Below are 24,852 nucleotides of genomic sequence, written 5' to 3' on the forward strand. Positions count from 1 at the left end.
TATTTTAGGATATTGAATAATTAAATTATATTTATTTCTACCAAAACAGTCTTTTTCTTCATAATTAAATCGATCAAAAGAAGAATGACTCTTATTAAGTTATCACATTCATTCAACGTCTTATCAGCCATTGCACGTCACTACATCCATACGTCACGTCATTTTTTTGGGAGGCTATGGAAAGTAGCGGCTGATTTTGTTTTTCTATTTTAACTTAAAAGTACTGAATAAAACTTATTTATTGTATTTAAAGTTTAAGGGATAGTTTATTAGATATATATAATTAAAATGTCGTATTCAAACAGTAAGTAGATTTTCGTGTATTCTGGTGATTCATGGTGCGGTGGACCGCGACTGGATTTCTGCGAGAATTTTGTGGTTTACTGGTGGTTCTTTTCGCAGAGTATACTTTCGCGGCTTTGCCGAGGACCCAGCGGGGAACGCCGTTAGTGTTGGGTGGTGATCCAAAGGGGAAAAACTTCCTGTATACTAACGGAAACTCAGTAATAATAAGGGATATAGAGAATCCTGCGATATCGGACGTGTATACAGAACACTCATGTCAAGTTAATGTCGCGAAGTATTCGCCCAGCGGATTTTATATCGCATCTGGAGGTAAGTCTCATTTTCAGGTACATTTTTATTTCTGACTGAATAAAAAAAAAAAAAAAAGAATTAAAAAAAAATAAAAAAAAGCTTTAGATTAGGTAAAACCGAATTTCGGGACCGTGGGGGGATGGGGGGGGGAGAGGGTGGGGAACGCTACCCCTGGTACCACTGTCACACCTCGGAACCCCATGGTTATGGAGATATCCATGGTTAAAGTTTTGAGGTTAGAAGAAGAATTTCGAAAGTTAGAGGAACGCTTGGCTCCGGCGCTGCGGGAAGTGCAGCCCTTCCGCCCTTGCGTGCGAAAGCACGCTCACTCATGCTCCGTTCCGCAGCGGAGGCTGGTCGCCGGCGGGCGAGGGCTGCCCTCCCTTCGCGCCTCCGCGGCACAAAAAAAACACTCTAGGGGTAGGACAGACCAAGACCACGTGGACAGTGGGGTGCTCAGATTCGGTTTTGGGTATTTTTCGAATTTCTAAACCTATATTCTAGCACGCAATATTACTAATTTTATTAGAATATTATGTCTGACGCGTTATTTTGTTTAAAAGTGTCGATTTGTCACACAATGCAAACAGTACGAGCTCAAAGGTATTATAATAGCTTTAAATTCTTCTTCTAACCTCAAAACTTTAACCATGGATATCTCCATAACCATGGGGTTTTGAGGTATGACAATGTTACCTTGTATAGATTCCCCTACACCCTCCACACCCAAAAACCCCATAATTCGGTTTTTTTTGTACGGAGCATGAGTGAGCGTGCTTTCGCACGCAAGGGCTGCACTTCTCGTAGCGCCGGAGCCAAGCGTTCCTCTAACTTTCGAAATTCTTCTTCTAACCTCTAAACTTTAACCATGGATATCTCCATAACCATGGGGTTCCGAGGTGTCACAGTGGTACCAGGGGTAACGTTTCCCACCCTCTCCCCCCCCATCCCCCCACGGTCCCGAAATTCGGTTTTACCTAATCTAGATCTTAGCCAAAATTAATTGCTCCTTCAAAATTGAAGTTTGAATAAAATGTGTTACTAAATATTATAGACCTTAAAAGTATTCTGGAACTAAACATTTTTGTACTGTTTATAAATTTATGGTAAAATTATTCTATTTATTAAATTCAAAAGAAGAATAAATAAGTCATAAAAACTAAACTTTAATAATTATAATTTTTTTGTAGTAATTAAGAAAAGATTTACAGCATGAGATTGAAATCTTGGTTTTTTTTCATGGCTTAATAATGACACTTCTTATATTACTCCTTCTATACAATTCTAACAGGAAATCACTATATGTACCTATTTACTTTAAAATTTAGTAACTAATAGAATTACAACTGTAATCTTTAAAAATAGTTATTGGGATAAAATTTTATAAAAATCAAGATTGAAATGATTTGTGTTTTAATGTTATATTTTTATTAGCATTATCTCAAAATATAGCTAAAACGAACCTTTATAAACCATTAAAGCATGACTGTCTTAATATTCATTTTAAACAATAATTTTTATTTAAAACTGGATATTTGCTATGTTTATTGTTGATCATTTTGAGTTCAAGATTATTTGGCACTAATTGTAATTACCATTGTACGAGCACTGCATAATTAAAAAAAAAAAAAAAAAAAAAATTGAAATATTTATTTTAAAAAATGAAGCAAAGAAAGTTAAAACTAGTAACTATTTTGAAATAAAATTCTTTACGCACGCTTGACTTGGGGAGTAAGTTGGTAAATGCGTCACGAGAGCGTTACGAAAAGTGTGATGATCGGAAGCGAACGGAAGTTGTGAGAAGGATATAAGTTAGTTAAGATAGAAAGAGTTACATTTCGTAAGTTTTACTTCAGTTGTGTTGTCTAAAGCACACTCGTCTTTTTCTAATATACAAAATTCTCGTGTCGCGGTGTTTGTAGTTAAACTCCTCTGACACGGCTTGACCGATTCTCATGAAATTTTGTGTGCGTATTGGGAAGGTCTGAGAATCGAGCAACATCTATTTTTCATCCCCTTAAATGTTAAGGGTAGTCCACTCCAATTTTTTTTGAATTTTTTGATAATTTATTTATTTATATTTCTTTATCATACAAAATTAAAAAATACATACAACCCAAAATTTTCAACCCTCTACTATCAACCCCTATTTTTAAATAGCGATTAGCGGCAAGACAACGTTTGCCGATCATTATCACCATATATGGTTTTAAACAAGCGCTTGTGTGATTCATAGTTGCTACCTTATCAGAGTTACTTTAAAAGGATGTATTTTATTACGCTAAAAACATTCAGATTGCGAGATAGATATCTTGTTTGTGATTGTTCATTTGTTTATATCTAACTTTGTCAGCAGTCAGTCAGTTCAGCCTCGTTTTCATAGAAATTTTTATATTATTCCATATATATTGCTATCAAAACAAGGATAGCCTGTTTCACATCATATTTCAATGTTGCTCTGCTTCTATTAGTCATTGTGTGATGCTATACAGCCTTCCTTCACAAAGAAAACTTTATTTTGCAACAGTAATTCCTGAGATAAATGCGTTCAATCAAATTCATCAGCTTGATTATATTGGTATTAATGTATATTGTTTATTACTGCTCAAATTTATTATGAATTTCTTGTTTATGGCTAATAGATAAAAATAAACAATTGTATAAATTTTTTCCTTGATAATTGATTTGCTAATCTGATAAGTATTACTAGTATGTTACATTTGATAAGATTATCTTGTTATATTTCTGTTAAAGAATGCTATTAAAATTTTATTAGAGAATAGCAAAATCCGTAAATAAATAATTTTAAATAATATTACAGAAATTTAGAAGACTATTTTTAACTTTTTTTTTTACACCTTGATTTGACACCGCGTTGGCGCAAAGGTCACAGCACTGGTTTGTGGCTGTTGCGCTGGCGACATTTGTATTGGCCATACAGATGTTTACCGTGGTCTGGATGTTTGAGTACTTGTGGGTACCGTGCCTCGGAGAGCATGTTAAGCCGTCGGTTCCGGTTGTTATGTGCACCTGATAGAGATTGTTAATCATAGTAGGGAATATATTTGCCAACCCGTACTGGAGCAGCGTGGTGGATTAAGCTCTGATCCTTCTCCTACATGGGGAAAGAGGCCTATGCCTAGTAGTGGGATATTACAGGCTGAAGCGATGGTCACGGGAGGAAAGTTGTTTTATTATAATTAGTCTACCTAATTAGGACCGGACCTATGTAGGTCTGGAGCTGGAGCAGAAGAAATTTAAGAATGCTTAGGTATTTCGGCCCTGATGTTTTTAGCATAATCTTTTACTACGTCGCTCTCATCCAACACAAGATAAATAGTTTGTTTTAAATACTTCGACGGGTGCAAAGTAAAAAAATTTAACTATAATTTTGAGATTTTTTTTTCATTGCAGTAACTAACTAAAAACTTTATATTCTACAACATGGCAAAATAAAAAATACAAATATCGCCTCATTTCTTGTCCTTTTGTCAAGTAAAAGAAGACAACTACTGCTGTTTTGTAAAATTACACGACGTACATGCGTTCAACTACCGCCTGGCCGCTTTTACGCGGTCCGCGCGGAGGGGTGCACGTTCATTCCTATTGTGTCATCAGTCAGATGTCATGTGCTTCGCCGGCCGGCAACAATGTTTGTTTGTTTTGGCTTTTTACGTATTAAGGTTTGTTTAAAGTGTTATCATAATAATAAACCATTTGAATACATCACAATAGACATGGAAAGACGTTTTTGCTAATTTTTGGAATTGGAAAAGTCATACTTATAAATATATGAAACATCTTTATTAAAGCCAGATTTATTAATTCCTATGTAGAAACGACCAAGTGGTAGTTAAGTCAGTTGTCATATTTTTAAGCTCAATGTAGAGGCAGACAACTGCAATATCTCGTAAATTAAACATCATCATTACAGCCTATACAGTCCACTGCTGGACATAGGCCTCCACAAGTTTACGCCAAAAATAGCGTGAACTCATGTGTTTTGCCCATAGTCACCACGCTGGGCAGGCGGGTTGGTGACCGCCGTACTGGCTTTGTCGCGCCGAAGACGCTGCTGCCCGTCTTCGGCCTGTGTATTTCAAAGCCAGCAGTTGGATGGTTATCCCGCCATCGGTCGGTTTCTTAAGTTCCAAGGTGGTTGTGGAACCTTGTTATCCCTTAGTCGCCTCTTACGACACCCACGGGAACTTGGCTAAATTCTTTAGTGCCGTAGCCACTAAAGAATTAAACATAATTAGAAGAAATGAAATATACAATTGTTTGTCTTTCTAAAAAATATAGCAGTGATGAAAATTTCAACAAATTTGGTTTGAAATTGATAAAATGGGAGCACTTTTTCCTATTTTGCGCTCTCCTGAAAAGTTGCTGTTTTGTATATAACTCTTTTTACTTTGCACTGTCCTGTACATAAGTTACTAATAGGCTTTCACAGCAGAAGATAAAATTGATCATTAGAATCAGTTTCTCCTCAGTTAACCTTTTTAACGCCCAAGTCCCCTATACTTGACAACTGACAAGCACTTGTGAGCCCTGTGCGCCAACGACGTCTCATCATCATCATCATCACAGCAGCCTTTCGCAGTCCACTACTGGACATAGGCCTCCACAAGTTCTCTCAAGAATTCATGTGTTTTGCCCATAGCCACCACGCTGGGCAGGCGGGTTGGTGACCGCGACGACGTCTTTAGACGACAAAAAACGCGTCCCACAAAAATATTACATAAAATTATTAAGAAAACATTTCTAGTATTTTAATTCAACATTTCTCAAAATAGAATATCCCAGCAACATTTGAGTATGAAAAACAAGTCTTTTAGAGCTACACGTCCTGAGAAACATTGAAATGAAAACATGCATTCTTATTCCACGTAAATGATATGTCCAGAACGCCGAAGTCGTCTATAGTTGACTGCTGTGACGCAAGAGGCACACATATTTTAAGCTATTCAAAATTCAAACTCAAACCTGTTATATTTTTTATGAATAATTTGATATTTGAATAAAACAAAAGGTAAAAAACATAAAACTATCATCAGCTAACTACATTAATAGAAAATGAATAGAAAATCAAATGAACTAAAATCAATCAAATCGCCATTATAAATCAGATATCTCAAATTTGGCGCATCCCTAGTAATCAGTTCACTACACGCCGTTGTCAAGGATAGACTCTAAGGCAGTTCAAAACCGTAGGTCAGCTGCGCCGTAGTCGTCCAGTCGTGACAGTGACGTCATGACGATAGAGAATAGTGTTGTGCTTTACTAAGATTTTTTTTTTGTAATTTTTGTTTTTTTTATTAATATTATTGTAATTATATATAACGAGTACAAGATAACATAAGAAAAATATTAAAAGAATAAACCTTCCTAGATTATATAATAAGGAGTCATTTATTGCATAAAAACCAACAAAAACAAGTCACCGTGTGGTACTCGATAACGACTCTTGGCAACACTATTTTCTTCCTAGGCATTTTCGTTTAATTTATGCCTTGGCGTACAGGGCACGGGAATGGCTTTCAGGCGTGGCGCTCAAAAGGTTAAAAAACGAGTCTGCTTTAGACCACACGACTGAAGTAAAACTTCTTTAGCTCCATCTAGCTTATATCTCTCTCTTAACTTCCGTTCGCCTCGCCCAATAACACTTTTCGTAACGCTCTTGTCACACATTCGCCAGCCTACTCCACTTTGATAAACTGTGACTTAGATTCACAATTGCGAACAGAAATATTCCATAAATAAATTGGAATTCGATGGCAAAAAAGAGAAATATATAATGAAATTTTTACCTGTTAGATACGTCATAAGTCAGATAACTTTTACGGTAAGCGGTGGAACAGGCCCTTAGTATTTAGGTATAGTGTAAGCGTAAACCTAACCACAATTATCTGGAGCACTCGACCGCAGTAAAGTTCGCAAGCTCAGACTTGCGGTTAATTTGATCTTATTACGATTTCATAATTATGATATTTTCGCGCTGTGCTTTATTCGAGCGTGACATACATGTTTATGGCTGTGTTATGTTTATTATCTTATGTGTTATGTGATATTATTTTTTTTTTACACTCAACGGCTTTTGCCACGTTCTTTTGTCCATAGTTTGTTTTGAAGAGATCGTTCTTCTATCGACAATACCGTCTTTGTAGATCTTTCTATATTTGTGACCATTCTGTGTCCCGTGTCCTGACGCGATGGTAACCATAATCTAAGTGTATCCTGACGATAGCTAAGTTTTCCAACGTCGTCCAAAATTACAAAGAAAGTTATTATTTCATTTGGTCTTTTATTTATTACAGTGTTGTTTCAAGAGTTTCTTAATTTATCCCACAATTTTTACGTCCATAAACTTTTTTGTCCAGCGTCAACTAATATTGCATTTAATGCTACTTTCTTTGTCTAAAATGTTAAATCTAGTATAAACTTTGGTCAAGACTATATACTACGTCGTAGGAATACATTGTAGTTAGCGCATTCAATTATTAGGTTTTACTTTGTATGATTAATCCAATTATTGTGAAATTAAATTATTCTATTTGTGTATTTGTCACCGCCCAAAGTAGACTCGAGGTTAAGCTGTGACCAACGTGAGAATAAAATAGTTTGGTTTTGTCGTAAATTCTAGAACATGTATCGCCAATATGTTATGTATCAACGTGGTGAATTAAGCTTAAATTCTTATAAATAAAGGAGTCGTTGCTTCTTAGTGAGGCTGGGCAAGCTGTTGCCGTAAAGAAATGGTTTTTAGATCATAAAAATTAATTATTAGACAACTCAGTTTAGCTAGATAAAATGTCATGAGATTACATAAAAATGTCAAATTGTCAATCACGTGAAATATTCACTTGCATCTGATCATATAAGGAGGGGGCAATGACCACATGTCGAAAAAATCGAACAAAAGCCAGACAGGTTAGACGCCGACTAATTAGTCCGACTACGTATCCAAAAAGCGTATTTATATCCGGTTTTTACCCAGACGCTTGGCAACATTAAGTACAAAACTAAATACACTTACAGGCAAAAAAGGTTTTGTTAGGCAGAGGTTAAGACTATGACGAGATCAGAGATAATCGAGGGTTTACTAATGCTGGCTCATGCAGGACATATGAATACACTTCTAAATATTAAAATGTTAAAAATACCACAAATATTGTTGCCTTTTGGTTTTTTTCAGCTCTACACTCCGAATTCAGTGCCAAAGTGTGTAATCTAATGTTAAAATGTGTCCATTTTGTAAATTGTTAATTGGTTTTACTCCTAATTTTTAAGTGTAGATATTTTTTTACCGTTCCTTAAGTTTGTTTACTTCATATATATTCATAGATTCATATTTGCAAATACATATATCTCATAAACTAGCTGACCCGTGCCCAATTCGGGGCGTTAATTATTATTTTTGTGATGCAAATATATACTAAAGTTTTCATCTCACTCGCATTTCTCCGACTTGATTTACATATACTATTATTTTTCACGTGACGAATACATGAGTTCACGCCATTTTTGGCGCGAAATTTTGGAGTCCTATGTCTACCAGTGGACTGTAATAGGCTGAAATGATGATGATGATGATGATTATTTTTTTTTCACTGAATTTTTTATTCAGTAACAATAAAGTATAGCTTATATCACTCCTGAATAGTGTTGCTTTCTGTTAGTGAAAGAATTTTCATGATCGGATCAGTATTTGCTAAGATTAATTACCCCTATTTACCCCTACAAACAAAGTTACCACGTGGATTTAAAAAAAAATATTGTTCAGTCCGAGAGCTACAAAATAAACACATTTCTAAAATGAAAGTAGCCTAAGTTACCCCTTATTAAATCAAAATCGGTCCAGCCGATTACAAGATTAGTCGGAACAAACAGACAGACAGACAAGAATTAATTTATAATTATATTTTATTTTGGTAAATGTACCGTGTACAGATCCATATGCATATAGTAAAAAGCGGTTATTTTAATATTACAAATAGACACTCCAATATTATATATTTCTATAAATATAGTTTCCATGGTGAAAGAATAGCTCCTGGGAGGGATTGGGGGTAGTATTGGCAACACCAAGCGTTGCTTCTGGTGCTGGCGTCTATAAGCTACGGTAATCGTTCACTATCAGGAGAGCCGTACACTTGTTTGCCAAACTAGTTGCTTAAAAAATGCTTTGTCTACTCAAATCAATTTAGACTGTATCTCTTAAAACTAAATCATTAGCATTATACGTTACCGCAAAGGTTACCGTAACTAAAAGGATTTAGATAATTTTCGTGATTTTATTTTTTACCGACGAGTATGCGCAGTTATTGGTCTAACGGTCGTTGACCGTTTGTGCTTGAATTGATGCAGTTCTCTTCTGGATCAAAATTCAACGAACTTTGCAGTTTTATAATATTAAAAGTATATAATGAAATAATAAACGACCGATGTATGTATATTAGGGATATTTAGGTCAAACTAATTTTAGGGGTGTTTAGGGGAGGGCAAAACGATCATTTTTAGAATTTTTGCCTCTGTTGTTGCGGCATCACGCAATACCTGGTGTGTGAAATTTGCTGCTGATAAGGGGGCCAGTCGTTTACTTGCAAACAAAAAAAAAAGCCGACTTAAATTACATGAACCAGTAGAACAACGTAGATCAAGGAGAAAATAGCCAAGTAAAAGCGCGTCATTAGAGATATGAGTTATATATCATTAAAGGTACTCGTCAGATCTCAATTAAATTTAAATAGAACCTTTTACTTTTTCGATTATTATTTTTTTATTGAGAAATCATAATAGGTAACACACAAAAAAGATTCAATCGAATTGAGAATTTCTTCCTATATATTTATTAATTATGATATATGCGATTTATATATGATATTTATTTATTTATATTATTTCAATATAATTTATTTCCTAGAGTTGACTTCATTGGCAAATAACCAACGTGTATTATTTACTGCTAACAACTGGCGGTTCCATATGTAACTAGGCAAGACACACGGTTTCATCTGCGTTTAAGGTTCTCTATGTACCGTAAACGTTGTAAGAAAACATAACATATGGCCAATATTATACACTCAGGTTCCGTATTTAAAGACTTTTTATTTGAATTGTGTTCGACTTCTATTAATTATTTTTAAACATTTCTTTGGTCTGATGGTCTAAACTTGTCGGTTTCCTCACCGCGCTAAAGCACGTAAATACAATCCTTAGTCTTGGTAGGGTATTTTGGGTAGTTACTTTATTTGGGATATGGTTTTATGATGTTATCTGTCTGCATTGCCGGTCAAGAGATGTATTAAAAAATACTTAAAAAGTTCTGCAATGTGTATTGTGCCAATACGACACGGTTTTGAACCACGCTTACCTACGCTTCATATAGATGTCAATTCATCTCAATATCGATAGCATAAAAAAAATTCTATGTCACCTGAATTTTTAGTTTTTTATGTTTTAAGTGACAACCACTCATAAATGTCTTAATATTGTATTCCATACTATTAATCTGAACTGCTAAACCTTTAAACTAAAACTGCTTTAGTAATGTAACAATCATCGAGTTTTAATCGAGGTAGGGTACGGCAGAAAATTTCCTGCTCAAAATATGGAGCAGCCCCATTGGGGTAGTACGTCGACCTTACAGAAGATCACAGCAAAATAATACTGTTTTCAAGCAGTATTGTGTTCCTGTTGGTGAGTAAGGTGACCAGAGCTCCTGGGGGGATTGGGGATTGGGTCGGCAACGCGCTTGCGATGCTTCTGGTGTTGCAGGCGTCTATAAGCTACGGTAATCGCTTACCATCAGGTGAGCCGTACGCTTGTTTGCCGACCCAGTTAGTATAAAAAAAAAAAAAAAAAAATATTAGAAGCTCTACGGTAAATCGATTTACCGTATTTCTCCGAGGTGTAATATTAAAATGTAAGGGACTAAGGGATTGCTGAGTACAGTGTCAACCGAGATATGATCTCGTAGCACGCTCGCTGGAAGCAAGCCAAGTGGAAGCGCTCTCATATCAAACTATGTTTAGACCGCCCGAGCGAATCACACATACATTAACAAGTGTATTTTTAAACTAGAACCAAAACTATTAATATTCTTGTGTTATATTATTTGTAATATTAATAAATATTTTATTTGGGTTAGAGAGGTGATATGGTACAGCCGGTGTTTGGAATTTTTTGTTTGTCACCTCATAATTGTTTACTGTGTATACTGATTTTGATGATTCTTTTTTTTTATTATGTTATGGGCTTACTCTTGACCTCAGTCTAGCTCTAGAGCACAGTTAGTTCTTCTAATGTTCGAAGGCTGGTGCTTACATGTGATTCGATTAGAATCCCTAATAACGCGTATTTAATAGGCTTCGATACATGTTATTACTTGTCAGTGTAAATTGTAGGTATAAGGTGTATGAAGAGGAAGTAGGACTGGATCTTGAATAAGGGCAAGTCGGAACAATCGCCCCGGGTGCTTTTCCGTGTCACGCAAATCTTTCTATAATGTGGTTACAAAAAAAAACTTGATAACATATTCTACTGTTTTCCTTAAAAATAGCAAAGATCGGGCTCCACTATTAAGTTTCAGCTTCACTTTGAGAATATTATTGCTCCGGGGTTGAACACATAAAATCTTAACGTTTTGGAAGGAATTCCATAATTAGTAAATTACTCCTATAATAATAACTAAATAATACAAACGTAACACCAGTTACGTGTCGGAGGTGACACACACACACAATGAATATAAAGATATATCGATAATCAATATTAAAAGTGTGTGTGTACTTATGTACACACGTAACAAGTTATACTTCTTTGCCTAGCTAACTTCACGTTGCTAACTTCTTCTTTGTTGACTAGCTAACTTCAGGGAGTCTTCAGGAGAGTTTTGGATGTTGGTGTGCGCGCGCATCTTAAAAATTCACTTTCATCATTTTTCCCAAAAGCGCGCCAAAAGAACTATATAAAAATGTTCGTTTTGTATAATATTTGTGTTAAGGATAACTCGTTCATGTTAATTTTATTCGTAAAAGGATGTTGACATCGCGCCCATTTACCGATACATGTGAAAATGCGCCTTATTCCTTATAGTATTACAGTTCATAAAACCATAAACCTTTATGATATCTTATGATATTCTTGTCAATTAAAAGGGGAATTAATAGAGTTGTATACATAATACATGGAGATTTTATTTTTCTCCAGTATGAATGAAATATTAATGAAATTTCTAGAAGTCTAATATTTTAGCGGTGTAAAAAAGAACTATGACGGAAACTTACATATGGTATTAAAATGTAGATGGTGTAATCTATCGGCACTTATTTAATTGAAGAGGAAAGTTTGGATTTTTTGTCGGTCTTTGTCTGTCTGGTTGTTTCGCTAATAATGATGATCAACCCGCCTGCCCAGCGTGGTTACTATGGGCAAAACACACGAGTACACGCCATTTTTGGCTGGATCTTGTGAAGGCCTATGTCCAGTAGTGGACTGCGATAGGCTTATGTGTGATGTGTGATGACTGATTAATCTTCCAAAAATTCTAGATACAGTACGTACATCCATCAACTCTAAGGTTTGTTTTGCGTTAAACAGGAATGGCAAAGACTATAACTTTATAGTTTGCCAAAATTTGTCCTCAAATTTGAGAAAACTTCAACATAGGCAAAATCGCGTAGGATGCCTAGCTTCTACATATTTATAAAAGCGTAAGGTCATTGTCTCATTTACTGACTCAGTTTTACGAAATCTCAAAAATTACTCGACCTATCAAGTTGAAATTTGTTACGGAGGTAGATTTTATGGGTTAGGAGGAGACGTTAGCTCAAGGGAATTTTAAAAACACATTTTTGAAAAAGGTAGATTAGGGGATTGCAAGTTTATTCATTTATTTATACTTTTGGACACCAATACATAATTGACAAAATGAAGAACTACACTTGTAAGGAACGCAGTTGCATCAGTTGCAACAGACGGTCGTAGTAGTAAAGTGTAGTTGTAAAATTAATATGGAACTTTGTTATTTCTGGACTTAGAAATCGAAAATTATTGATCAGTCGATTGATAACTATTAAAAATGATATATTTAGACATATATGGAATTACATGCTTTGAGGGCTAAAATAGGGTTAGAAGTTTTAATTATTGCCTATGCTTATTTTGGTCTCTGTTTGATAGAGTATTTTGAACTAAAACTATGATCACCAAATTATCAGACTACGTTTTGGCGCAATATTCACAGCAACTGATTTCACAAATGTTTGTATAGGCCAAACAGATTTTTGTCGTGGTCTGGGCGTTTGTGATTGTGTTGTGTGTCCAAACCTCCTACATAGGACTTACATCCCACTGGAGACTTGGGAAGCTATTGAGCGCGACTGCAAGATTGTTTAAATAAAAGGTTATTACAATTGAATTATTTCTCTACAGATGTATCAGGCAAGATTCGTATCTGGGACACAGTGAACAAGGAACATATCCTGAAGAACGAGTTCCAGCCCATCGGTGGACCGATCAAGGATATCGCATGGAGTGCTGACAGCCAGCGTATGGTGGTCGTGGGGGAAGGCAGAGAGAGGTGAGGTTTATATATATACTAGCTGACTCGGCAAACGTTGTCTAGTCGCTAAACGCTATTTAAAAATAGGAGTTGGTGGTAGAAGGGTGAAAATTTAGGGTTGTATGTATTTTTCAACGCCAAATCATACTAAAATAAAAAATATCTAAATATTAAAAAAAAATATATTAGGGGTGGACTACCCTTAACATTTAGGGGGATGAAAAATAGATGTTGTTTGATTCTCAGACCTACCCGATATGCACACAAAATTCATGAGAATCGGTCAAGCCGTTTCGGAGGAGTTTAACTACAAACACCGCGACACGAGAATTTTATATATTAGGAGATGTAGAGCTTGAATTTTACTAAAGTTCACACTCTCGAAAAAAGCGTAATGTCGTGTGGCTAGTGAGTGGATGATTGGAAATCATAGGCTTGACATTTTGGAGTTCTGTTTTACTTACTAAATTTTGAATACTATATATCGTCGTTGCATCGCATTTCATGGCGGTTTTAATTTTGATACCATTAAAAAATATTCATATTTTAGCTAAATAGAAACAAGTACCGTCCGATAAATTGTTTGTTTCTAACTTTGTCATTAGTATTTAAAAAATGTAATAACAAATAAGATTTGTAAACAATCCATAACCTCTTTTGTAAATAGCCAATCATGGACAGTTATCAGAAATTGTCGAATCCACATCTTAACAACAGCTTAAAAGTATTACAAAACATTGCAGTATTTTTCTAGTATTAGAGACAAGAGAAATATCATTATTTTTCCAGATTCGGTCATGTGTTCATGGCGGAAACTGGTACCTCTGTGGGGGAGATAAGCGGTCAGTCGAAACCCATCAATTCGGTCGACTTCCGCCCTACCAGACCCTTCCGTATCGTGACCGCCTCTGAGGACAATACCCTTGCGGTCTTCGAGGGTCCCCCCTTCAAGTTCAAGTGCACGAAACAGGTTTGTAGAAGATCCAAAGTGAGATTACCTACCCGCCTTAAAGGCCTTAATAAATTGAATAATAAAAGCAAAATATATATAAATAAAAAAAGCAAAATGTAGATTCATCCAAAGATCAAATTACAATTTCTGTATGAAAATTGCTGGTATTTACATTATGAAACAGACCAGAAAGGTCAATGTCAATGTATTTTGATGTTCACATACTGTTTCCGTTTGTTGCAGGACATTTTATGTGTTAATTTTTTTTTCGTTCTATAGTAAAAAACACTTCTGTAAAAAATATTTGTATGTATTTATTTGTTTGTTTGTGTATTTATTTGTCCGCAATCTTTCGTACAGAAGTAAATTTCTCTTTCCAGAGCAACAATTTTATTTTTTGTTTCAATAAACAACATATTATATATCTATACATATAAAAAAATTGGAGTGTCTGTTTGTAATATTAAAATAACCGCTGTTTACTATATGCACACGGCACATATACCAAAATAACATTTTTTACAATTTTTTTCTCTGTCTGTCTGTCTACTTGTCTGTTTGTTCCCGTTAAACTCTAAAATGGCTGGACCGATTTTGACGGGACTTTCACTGGCAGATAGGTGATATAGTAAGGAGTAACTTAGGCTACTTTTATTTTGGAAATTTTATTTATTTTATAACTCTGCGAACTGAACAATAACTTTTTGTGAAATTCCACGCGAACGAAGTGGCGGGCACAGCCAGTATTATATTAAACTGACTAACCCGTTGGCACAGTTTGTAGTGACCCTGCTTTCTGCTCTGGGGGTTGTGGGTTCGATTTCCGCCCCGACTCTGAGTGTAATATATATATTTATTTATATATGTATTATTTATATATGTATTATTTATATATGTATTATTTATATATGTATTATTTATATATGTATTATTTATATGTGAACTGTTACCTATAACACAAGCATTAAATTGCTTACTTTAGAAATAGACGACTGTGTGTGTATTGTGTAGATATTTATTAATTATTAAAAAAATAAAATTTGTTTTTATACTCCAGGAACACACACGCTATGCTCAAGCGATCCGCTACAGCCCGAACGGTAGTCTGTTCGCATCCGCTGGATTCGATGGAAAGATTTTCCTGTTTGATGGAGCTACGTCGGAGTTGAAGGGCGAGGTATGTATTCATTTTTGAAGTTTTACTTCAGTCAGTTTTTTTTTTAATCCAAAAAGTTCATATCGTTGACTAAAAATTCAGTAATTTTTTTTTAATTAACATCTACGCTTCAGGCTGTAATATCCCACTGCTGGGCATAGGCCTCTCTTTCCATGCAAGAGAAGGATTGGAGCTTAATCTACTACGCTCCACTGCGGGTTGGTGGATTTTTTTTTCTTTAAGCCATTATAATAATTTAAATTTTTATCCCACAGATAGGCTCCCCGGCTCACAAGGGTGGTGTGTACGGTATATCCTGGTCTCCAGACGGCAAACAATTGCTATCTTGTTCCGGAGACAAAACATGTGCGATATGGGACGTGGAGACCATGCAACGGACTGTTACTTTCAATATGGGTACTGCGGTGGAGAATCAACAAGTTTGTATAACAATCGTAGTATTATACAAAACTATCTTTTGTCCCGTCTGTTACGCTTTTACGCCCATAAAATTGCATGGATTTTGATGAAATTCTGTACAAAGATAGAGTAAAAGTTTAATTTTTCATCGACAAGTGATATAACGTGGGTAGACAAAAAATGGAAAAGGAAATATGCGTTTTCAATGATAAATTAAGAAGTAGTCATCAAATCTCAGATCAGAACCACATGTCGAGCAATAGCTTTTTAAAACTTAAAAATCAGAACCAATACACCTGAACTAACAACAAGTACAGAATATAAATTGAATTAGCGACTGCGATTGTTTTAAACTCCTTTACATCTTAATTGTTATAAGTTAAGTTACATAATTATTTTATATACGGCTCGAAGGACCAAAAAATAACTTATGGTAGAGTCTACGGTTGAGTGAAAGACGACATATGAAGGAAAGTCGTGAGATAAACCAAACCCAACGAAAGTCGATCTAACACTAAGTTTATTAAGATTATTTTGAGTATATATAGGCAGAAGTATAGACGTCATCCGCTCCAACCTAAAGTCTATTATTGATTCGTATGATTTAAATAAATAATAAATAAATAAATAAATAAATATCTAGACAAGTTTACGGGAGCGCGAAAGGGCTTTTTTAAAAAAATATTACATTAATTAAACTAAAACTATTTAATTAAAAAATATTTAAAATTACAGTGGACACGTCCGAACAGAATTACATGCTCTGGATTAATCGCCGATTTAATTCTAATAAAACTTTCTCAAGACATATGATCCCAAAGCATGAGACAACGTGAGAAACCATTTGTTATTCCTATTCCGCTGATTAAGCATTTACTTCTATTGTTCTCATGCTTTGGTCCAACATAACTATCTACACAATACACACACGGTCGCCTGTTCCTAAAGTAAGCAATTTAATGATTTATTTTTGTGTTACCCACACATGAGGAAATTCTAAACAATTTTTAATATCATATCAAAAATCGACCGTTCCAGCGGGGATCGAACCTGCATCTCCGACGGTGTCGGTGCTCTAGCCAATTAAGCTATGGAACGATGTACTCGTTAGATCGAAATTTTTTATATGATGATTTTATATTCGGTCTAAAGTCTATTAGTTTGCAAAGACAATCACTTTGCTGAATGTGCAGTAGCATGTATATTCACATCAACCTTTATCTAATCCGAAGGTATCATGCCTCTGGCAAGGCAAACACCTGCTGTCTGTCTCGCTGTCGGGTGACATTAACTACCTGGACGTGGAAAATCCGGACAAGCCTCTCAGAATACTAACAGGTCACAACAAGCCGATCACCTGCCTGGCGCTGGAGGACCAGAGCCTGTTCACCGCCAGCCATGATGGAGCTGTTACTTTGTGGAACGTTCAGACAGGTCAATATTATTTGTCATTATAAAGTACATTGCTAGACATATTATTATGTACCCTCTTTGAAGTGTTCCTATAGTTAGGAGTCTCCCTCTTACTAATTATAAATATTTTAATGAATTGTGGTTCTAAACTATTTTTTTTATACATCTACCTGATGGTAAGCGATTGCCGTAGCTTGTAGACGCCTGCAAACATCAGAAGCATCGCAAGCTCGTTGCTTACCCTACCCCCCAATCCGCCCTAGAGCTTTAGACAAAAGTAAAAAAAGGGGCCTAGAATTTGTCCATTTAAAGATTCTTTTTTAAAAACAATGCTGGCTTCCAATAAGAATGTCTGACTTTAGTTTATAAATGTACCCACCAAAATAGTAACCTATAAAGTGTGCTGTGTGGCTACGGCACCAAAGAATTTAGCCACCCCCTCTCTTCCCGTGGGTGTCGTAAGAGGCGACTAAGGGATAACAAGGTTCCACAACCACCTTGGAACTTGAGAAGCCGACCGGTGGCGGGATAACCATCTAACCGCTGGCTTTGAAATAAACAGACCGAAGACGGGCAGCAGCGTCTTCGGTGGGACAGAGCCAGTACTGCGGTCACCAACCCGCCTGCCCTGCGTGGTGACTATGGGCAAAACACATGAGTTCACGTTATTTTTGGCGTAAGCTTGTGGAGGCCTATGTCCAGCAGTGGACTGTATAGGCTGTAATGATTGATGATGATTGATAATGATTGAAAGCTTGATTATTTCCATTGTTAACGTAATATTGTGATTTTTCCAGGCGAAGGTCGCCACGTCCCCGGGCAGGGTCACGGGAACCAGGTGAACGGCATGAGGGTCGGCCGGGGCGGCAGCCTGCTGACCTGCGGCATCGACGACACCCTGAGGAAGGCTGTTCCTACGGCTGAAGGTGACTTACATGTATACATCTTATTACTGCAACAGTCGTGTCATTACCATTCATTTATCATCATTATCATTCATCATTACAGCCTATACAGTCCACTGCTGGACATAGGCCTCCACAAGTTTACGCTACAAATAACGCTGGGCAGGCAGGTTGGTGACCGCAGTACTGGCTTTGTCGCACCGAAGACGCTGCTGCCCGTCTTCGGCCTGTGTATTTCAAAGCCAGCAGTTGGATAGTGATCCCGCCATCGGTCGGCTTCTTAAGTTCCAAGGTGGTAGTGGAACCTTGTTATCCCTTAGTCGCCTCTTACGACACCCACGGGAAGAGATGGGGTGGCTAAATTCTTTAGTGCCGTAGCCACACAGCACCATTCATTTATATATTAGATTTATATGAGGTTGCGTGCTTGAGGTTGCCTGAAAGAGATCTCTCTTTCAGCGATAAGACTGTCTTTTGTACATTTTTAACCGACTTCAAAAAAAGGAGGAGGTTACTCAATTTGACCGTATATATATTTTATGTTCGGGGATAACTCCATCGTTTATGAACCGATTTTGATAATTCTTTTTTCGTTGGAAAGGAGATATTCCTCGTTTGGTACCATGATAAGGAAATCAGGATCTGATGATGGGATCCCAGAGAAATTGAGGGAAACTTTCGAAAATCCGCATAACTTTTTACTGGGTGTACCGATTTTAATAATTTTTAGTTTAATCGAAAGCCGATGTTTATCATGTGGTCACATTTAAATTTCATCGAGATCTAATTACAACTTTTGGAGTAATCTTTGATAATGCGTATTTACTTGACTTTTTTTCGTCTACCTGCTTTGTATTACTTGTCGATATAATCGAAGTCGGTTTTTCTTCGTTGGTTGTGTTTTCATTTTTGATATAAAAATTTCCTCTTTTAGTATACAATAAAGTCTATTTGTATTGTATAATTTTAATTGAGTGCATACAGGTGCATACAGGTCCATACAGGGTACAATCACCAATAATAACGAGGATACCGTCTTCCAGGTGAAGTCCCGTCCTATACAGACGAGGCAGTTACTCTAGGGTCTCAGCCTCGGGCCCTGGACCACTGGCCCGATGAGGATCTGACCGTCGTAGCCACCGTCAAGGAGGTTAGTACTTAATATGTACATAACATTTTATTAATATATCATCATGATATGACATTACGAGCTTGGACTCTGATGTGTGGGGGTTATACCTTCCAGTTCAAACTGTGCAGTATTGTTGCATTCTCCTTGGGTAAAAGGTATGTTTGTGCCTTTTGAAGTAAAACTTCTTTACGTACGCTCGACTTGGGGAGTGAGCTGGTGAATGCGTGACGAGAGCGTTACGAAAAGTGTGATCGGGCGAGGCGAACGGAAGTTGAGAGGGAGATGTAAGATGGAGTTAAATAAGTGTTACTTCAGTCGTATGGCTTAAAGCACACTCGTTTATTTTTTTTCCTGTTATGTTTCTGAAACATTATCTAAATTTACGCCTGTCCATAAATAAAAAACACTTTTACATACAAGGAAAATGTTCTAGTATTAAATTAGTCGCGCTACCATATATGAAGTAAATATAGACAGATCTATAGTCAGTCATAGTAGTTCAGCCAATCGCAGTCCACTGCTGGACATAGGCCTCCCCAAGTTCCAGACATCCCGGTTTTGCGCAATCCTCATCCAGCCTGCACCGGCAATCTTACGTAGATCGTCGGACCAGCAGTCTGAACTAAATCTATACTGATTGTATTCATATTGCTTATAATTAAATAACTTTCATTATAGTTGGTGGTGATCGTGGGAGGCGGCAAGAAATCCTCTCTACCCATAGACTACGAGCCGAGCTGTGTCACCATCGACTCCAAAAACAATCACGTTGCCGTTGGTGGTGAGTGGATACATTCCTAAGTGTGTTATGTATATTTCTAAACTAAATACAAAAAATCAGTCCAATAGTAACAATGTCCAATGGTCTGGTGAACTGACTCTGACTGACTGACTGGACTGACCTGTATAGCTTTAAATGAGATTCAGTGGAGTCGTACTCCATGGTTTAAATTTTAAACCTACAAAAGCTAATTACTTAGGATTGTAAATGTTGTTTAATATTTTTTTGCAACATGTAATAATGGTACACTATTGCATGTTCAGTAAAAAACTATTATAAATCTAATTTTTTGGTATATAATGGCGGTTTAACTAAACAAAATTATTAAGCTAAAATTTAAAGCCATTTATTTTCTTTCCTAAATCACTTAAAAGAAATATCAAAACTTGATATTTTTTATAATTTGAAATCCTTAACAGTTTTTTAATATTATATCAAAAATTGACTGCTCCAGCGGGGATCGAACCTGCATCTCCGACTGACCAACTAAGCTATGGATGGACGGCCAATTAAGTAAGCTATGGAACGATGTACCCGCTAGATTGAAATTTTCGATATGATGATTTTATATTCAGTTCTAAGCGACCTTTAGTGATATGATATGATATCGATATGATATTAAAAAATTATTTAGAAGTTTCTAATGTGTGGGTAGCACAAAAATAAATCGTATGAATTTGATATCCCCTTTTTTCAGGTGGGGACAGTAAAGTCCACATATACACTCTCCAAGGAACCTCCCTATCTCCGTTCAAAGAATTAACTCATTTGGGACCTGTGACCGATGCCCGTTACAGTCCAGACTCCACTCATCTGGTAGCCTGCGATGCTAACAGGAAACTTATTCTTTACACCACTGATGAGTACAAGGTGATTTCACATTTATTTATTTATTTATTAGGGATGGTACATAGCACAGAAAAAGTTATAAAGAATGAAATATAATAATAAAGGCCCATTACGACCATTCATCCGTTTAAAATTAAATTAACAAACGTGAAAATAAGAAAAGAACAAAATGATCAAAACGATAAAACCGAATACGGTCACGTATTGACCAGCTCACTCCCCAAGTTAAGTGTGCATAAAGAAGTTTTACTACAAAAAAAGAAAAAAAAAAAAAAATATATATATATATATATATATACAAAAGTGTAAAAATATAAATAAAGTTTTATCTCCGAGCTGATGTGAACATAGATTAATGCGATACTATTCCAGTTTGCTTATGGTGTATATCTTCTAAATATTAATATGTGAAGCAGAAAATTTTGTACCCCCTTTTACGAAAATTCAGCGGACGGAGTTATATAGAGAAGGAGTGCAGAATGCTAATATTTTTTTTAATAATTCATAAAAAATACATTAAATCAATAAAAAAACATTGCACTCACTACCATGCATTTGACACCCACAGCCATAATATACTCTTTTATTTATTAGTCTGTGGTCAAATTGAGAATAGATACCACTTGAGGCCACTTATCGAAAAAAAAAAAATGCTCTATTAGTCTGCTGTTACCTATAAAACATACCTTATTTAATATTTTAAAGATATATTTATTTATTTATAGCTGGCACATAACAAGGAGTGGGGCTTCCATTCAGCCCGAGTTAACTGCGTGGCCTGGAGTCCAGACGGAACCCGAGTGGCTTCGGGATCACTCGATACCACTGTGATTGTGTGGAATGTTCAAACCCCGGCTAAGCACACGCTTATTAAGAGTACGTATATCTGCTTGCTCACTACGGCCCATATATTACTTGCATTCAGCCTGTAACATCCCACTGCTGGGCATAGGCCTTTTTCCCCATTTAGGAGAAGGATCAGAGCTTAATCCACCACGCTGCTCCAATGCGGGTTGGCGGATATATTCCCTACTATGAGTAAGGATCGCTATCAGGTGTACATGATAACAACTGGGTCAGGGGGGGACACGCAAACCGTCGGTATTTTAGGCGACTACTCGCACCATTACACCAGAGCGGCTGTAAATATATTACTACTATTTCTGCTCATCATCATCATCATTCCAGCCTATTGCACTCCACTGCTGGACACAGGCCTCCACAAGTTCACGCCAAAAATGCGTGACCTAATGTGTGTTGCCCATAGTCACCACGCTGGGCAGGCGGGTCGGTGACCGCAGGGCTGGCTTTGTCGCACCGAAGACGCTGCTGCCCGTCTTTGGTCTATGTGTTTCAAAGCCAGCGGTTAGATGGTTATCCCGCCACCGGTCGGCTTCTCAAGTTCCAAGGTGGTTGTGGAACCTTGTTATCCCTTAGTCGCCTCTTACGACACCCACGGGAAGATGCGGCTATATTCTTTGGTACCGTAGCCACACAGCACAATACTGCTCAATTCAATTTCTGCTCAATACTGCTCATTTATATTTTTGTTCTGCTTACTTTCTTTTATTATTGCTCATATTCTGCTCACTATTGTTTAAAAAAAAAAAACGAACCACTTTTGATGAAAGAAAAATTTGTATACCTTTTTTAACCGACTTCAAAAAAAGGAGGAGGTTACTCAATTCGACCGTATATATTTTTTTTTTTTTTTTTATGTATGTTCGGAGATAACTTCTTCGTTTATGAACCGATTTTGATAATTCTTTTTTTGTTGGAAAGGAGATATTCATAGTTTGGTACCATGATAAGGAAACCAGGATCTGATGATGGGATCCCAGAGAAATCGAGGGAAACTTTCAAAAATCGTAAGGGTGACTAGTAAATTTAATCATGTTTTCATTAAGTACTATAAAGCACTACTATTTAATAAAGGTCTGGAGTCGATCTGATGATGGAGAAGAGAGATAGTCGAGGGAACTCTTCAACGACTTATAGTAATTACCTGCTGTTTGAACTTAATTCGTTTCTAATGATGAGAACTTTGCATATATATGAGTTATAAGTACCATTTCAGTCTGATGATGGAGACGAAAGATAGTCGAGGGAACTCTTCAACGACTTATAGCAATTACCTGCTGTTTGAACTTAATTCGTTTCTAATGATGAGAACTTTGCATATATATGAGTTATAAGTGCCATTTCAGTCTGATGATGGAGACGAAAGATAGTCGAGGGTACTCTTCGACGACTTATAGCAATTACCTGCTGTTTGAACTTAATTCGTTTCTATTGATGAGAACTTTGCACCTGTATGAGTTACAAGTGCCATTAAAGTCTGATGATGGAGACGAAAGATAGTCGAGGGAACTTTTCAACGATTTATAGCAATTACCTGCGATGTGATCATCTGTCTCGCAGGACCAGGTTTGATGATAGAGCCCATAAACACTCGAGGGAATTTCTCAACAATTTACAGCAGTTACCTTTTGCTGTTTGACGACCGCTTTGATATAATGGTGCATGTGCCGTGTCGGCGGCGCCTAAACACCGACGGTCGCGGGTTCTATTCCAGCTCGGAGTGGATATTTATGTTTATATAAATATTTATTTTTGGTCTAGTTGTTAATCCTTGTGGTTCTCCCAACCTAGACTCAGAGAACACGCTAGGCTGTCAGTCCCGGTTGTTATTACGTACACCTGATAGCGAACTTTACTCATAGTATGTCGACGCGTTAGCGCAGCGGTCACAGCGCCGGCTGTTGCGCTGGCGTTAGTGGGTTCAATCCCCGCGCACGACAGACATTTGTATTGGTCGTATAGATGTTTGTCATGATCTGGGTGTTTGTGCTTGTGTATTGTGTATGTTTCCGAACTCCCGACATAAGAGAAAAAGCATCCTTGTTAGGTCTACCCATCACTAAAAATTGTAAAATAAAATAATTTTTAACAAAAAAAACCGACTTAAAAAAGGAAACTAAAAAGTGAAAAATAAATTTACTTAGTACAAAGTAATTCGTATTTTGATGTAGTTAATCAGAAATGATTAAATAAATATTTTATAATTTTGAAGTTGGTGCCAAGTAAATACTACAACAACCTGGCTACAATAACAAATACAAACAGCACACACACAACAAACAAGTACAAAAAATATTATAAGATATGTCAAAACAATAACAGAATAATAACAGTATTCAACCTAATAGTCAATGAAACAAATTATGAAAGAAAACTGAATACAACTTATGAGTAGATACTAGAGTAGTTATTGTTTTACTTGGCACCGACTTCAAAATTATAAAATATTTTTTTGAGCATTATCAAAGAGCAAAAGTGTACTTAATTTACTTATTTTTGTTATTTGATTACTTAAAAATTTTGAATCTCCTATTTAGTCTTTTAAAGAGAACAAAAAAAAACTTATTTATCTGTGTATAAGTTACTAACTGCGCAACGCGGTTTCACTCCCGTGAAAATGTCGCCACCTACGTATCAAGTTTCATTAAAATCTATGACTAGCCCGTTGGCGCAGTTTGTAGTGACCCTGCTTTCTGCTCCGAGGGTTGTGGGTTCGATTCCCACCCCGAGTCTGGGTGTAATATAAATATTTATTTATATATTTATATATGTATTATTTATAAGTATGTTTATCGAAAAAAAAATATGTAGCTATATACCAGTCGGCTGTTACCTATAACACAAGCATTAAGTTGCTTACTTTAGGAACAGACGACCGTGTGTAAAAAAAAAAAAAAAAAATACACACATAGATCCATATTAAAAGGGTTTTCTCGTACTTTTACTGCCAAAGTACATTTACTAAAATTGGAATCTTATTTTCCAGACGCACACCCACAAAGCCAGATCACCGGGCTAGCTTGGTTAGACAATGTCACGTTGGCCACGGTGGGCCAGGACGCCAACACTCGTATCTGGGACATCCCTGCATAAATTTTTCCTTCGATTGGGGCCCGTTTCACGAGGTGTGGACAAATTATCCTGCAAATAAGTTACTAAAAGACTTTAACGGAGATAGTATAGGCCATTGAGACTTCACCTCGATAAACCTTTGTAATCTA

At 36.4% G+C, this 24,852-nt stretch overlaps 1 protein-coding gene across 1 annotated transcript; it reads left to right on the plus strand.

Annotated features, from left to right (window-relative positions):
• Nucleotides 1-265: 265 nt before the first annotated feature.
• On the plus strand, nt 266-24,852 carry LOC123664089 (actin-interacting protein 1). Its single transcript, XM_045598703.1, has 13 exons — nt 266-304; nt 403-615; nt 13,033-13,180; nt 13,952-14,132; nt 15,172-15,291; nt 15,546-15,710; nt 16,923-17,124; nt 17,901-18,029; nt 19,052-19,158; nt 19,819-19,921; nt 20,619-20,791; nt 21,496-21,646; nt 24,618-24,852. Exons 1-13 carry the CDS (start codon nt 289-291, stop codon nt 24,722-24,724), a joined length of 1,815 nt encoding a protein of 604 aa, XP_045454659.1. The 5' UTR covers nt 266-288; the 3' UTR covers nt 24,725-24,852.

This window comes from Melitaea cinxia, chromosome 21 (assembly GCF_905220565.1).
Source record: "Melitaea cinxia chromosome 21, ilMelCinx1.1, whole genome shotgun sequence".
Lineage (NCBI taxonomy): Eukaryota > Metazoa > Arthropoda > Insecta > Lepidoptera > Nymphalidae > Melitaea > Melitaea cinxia.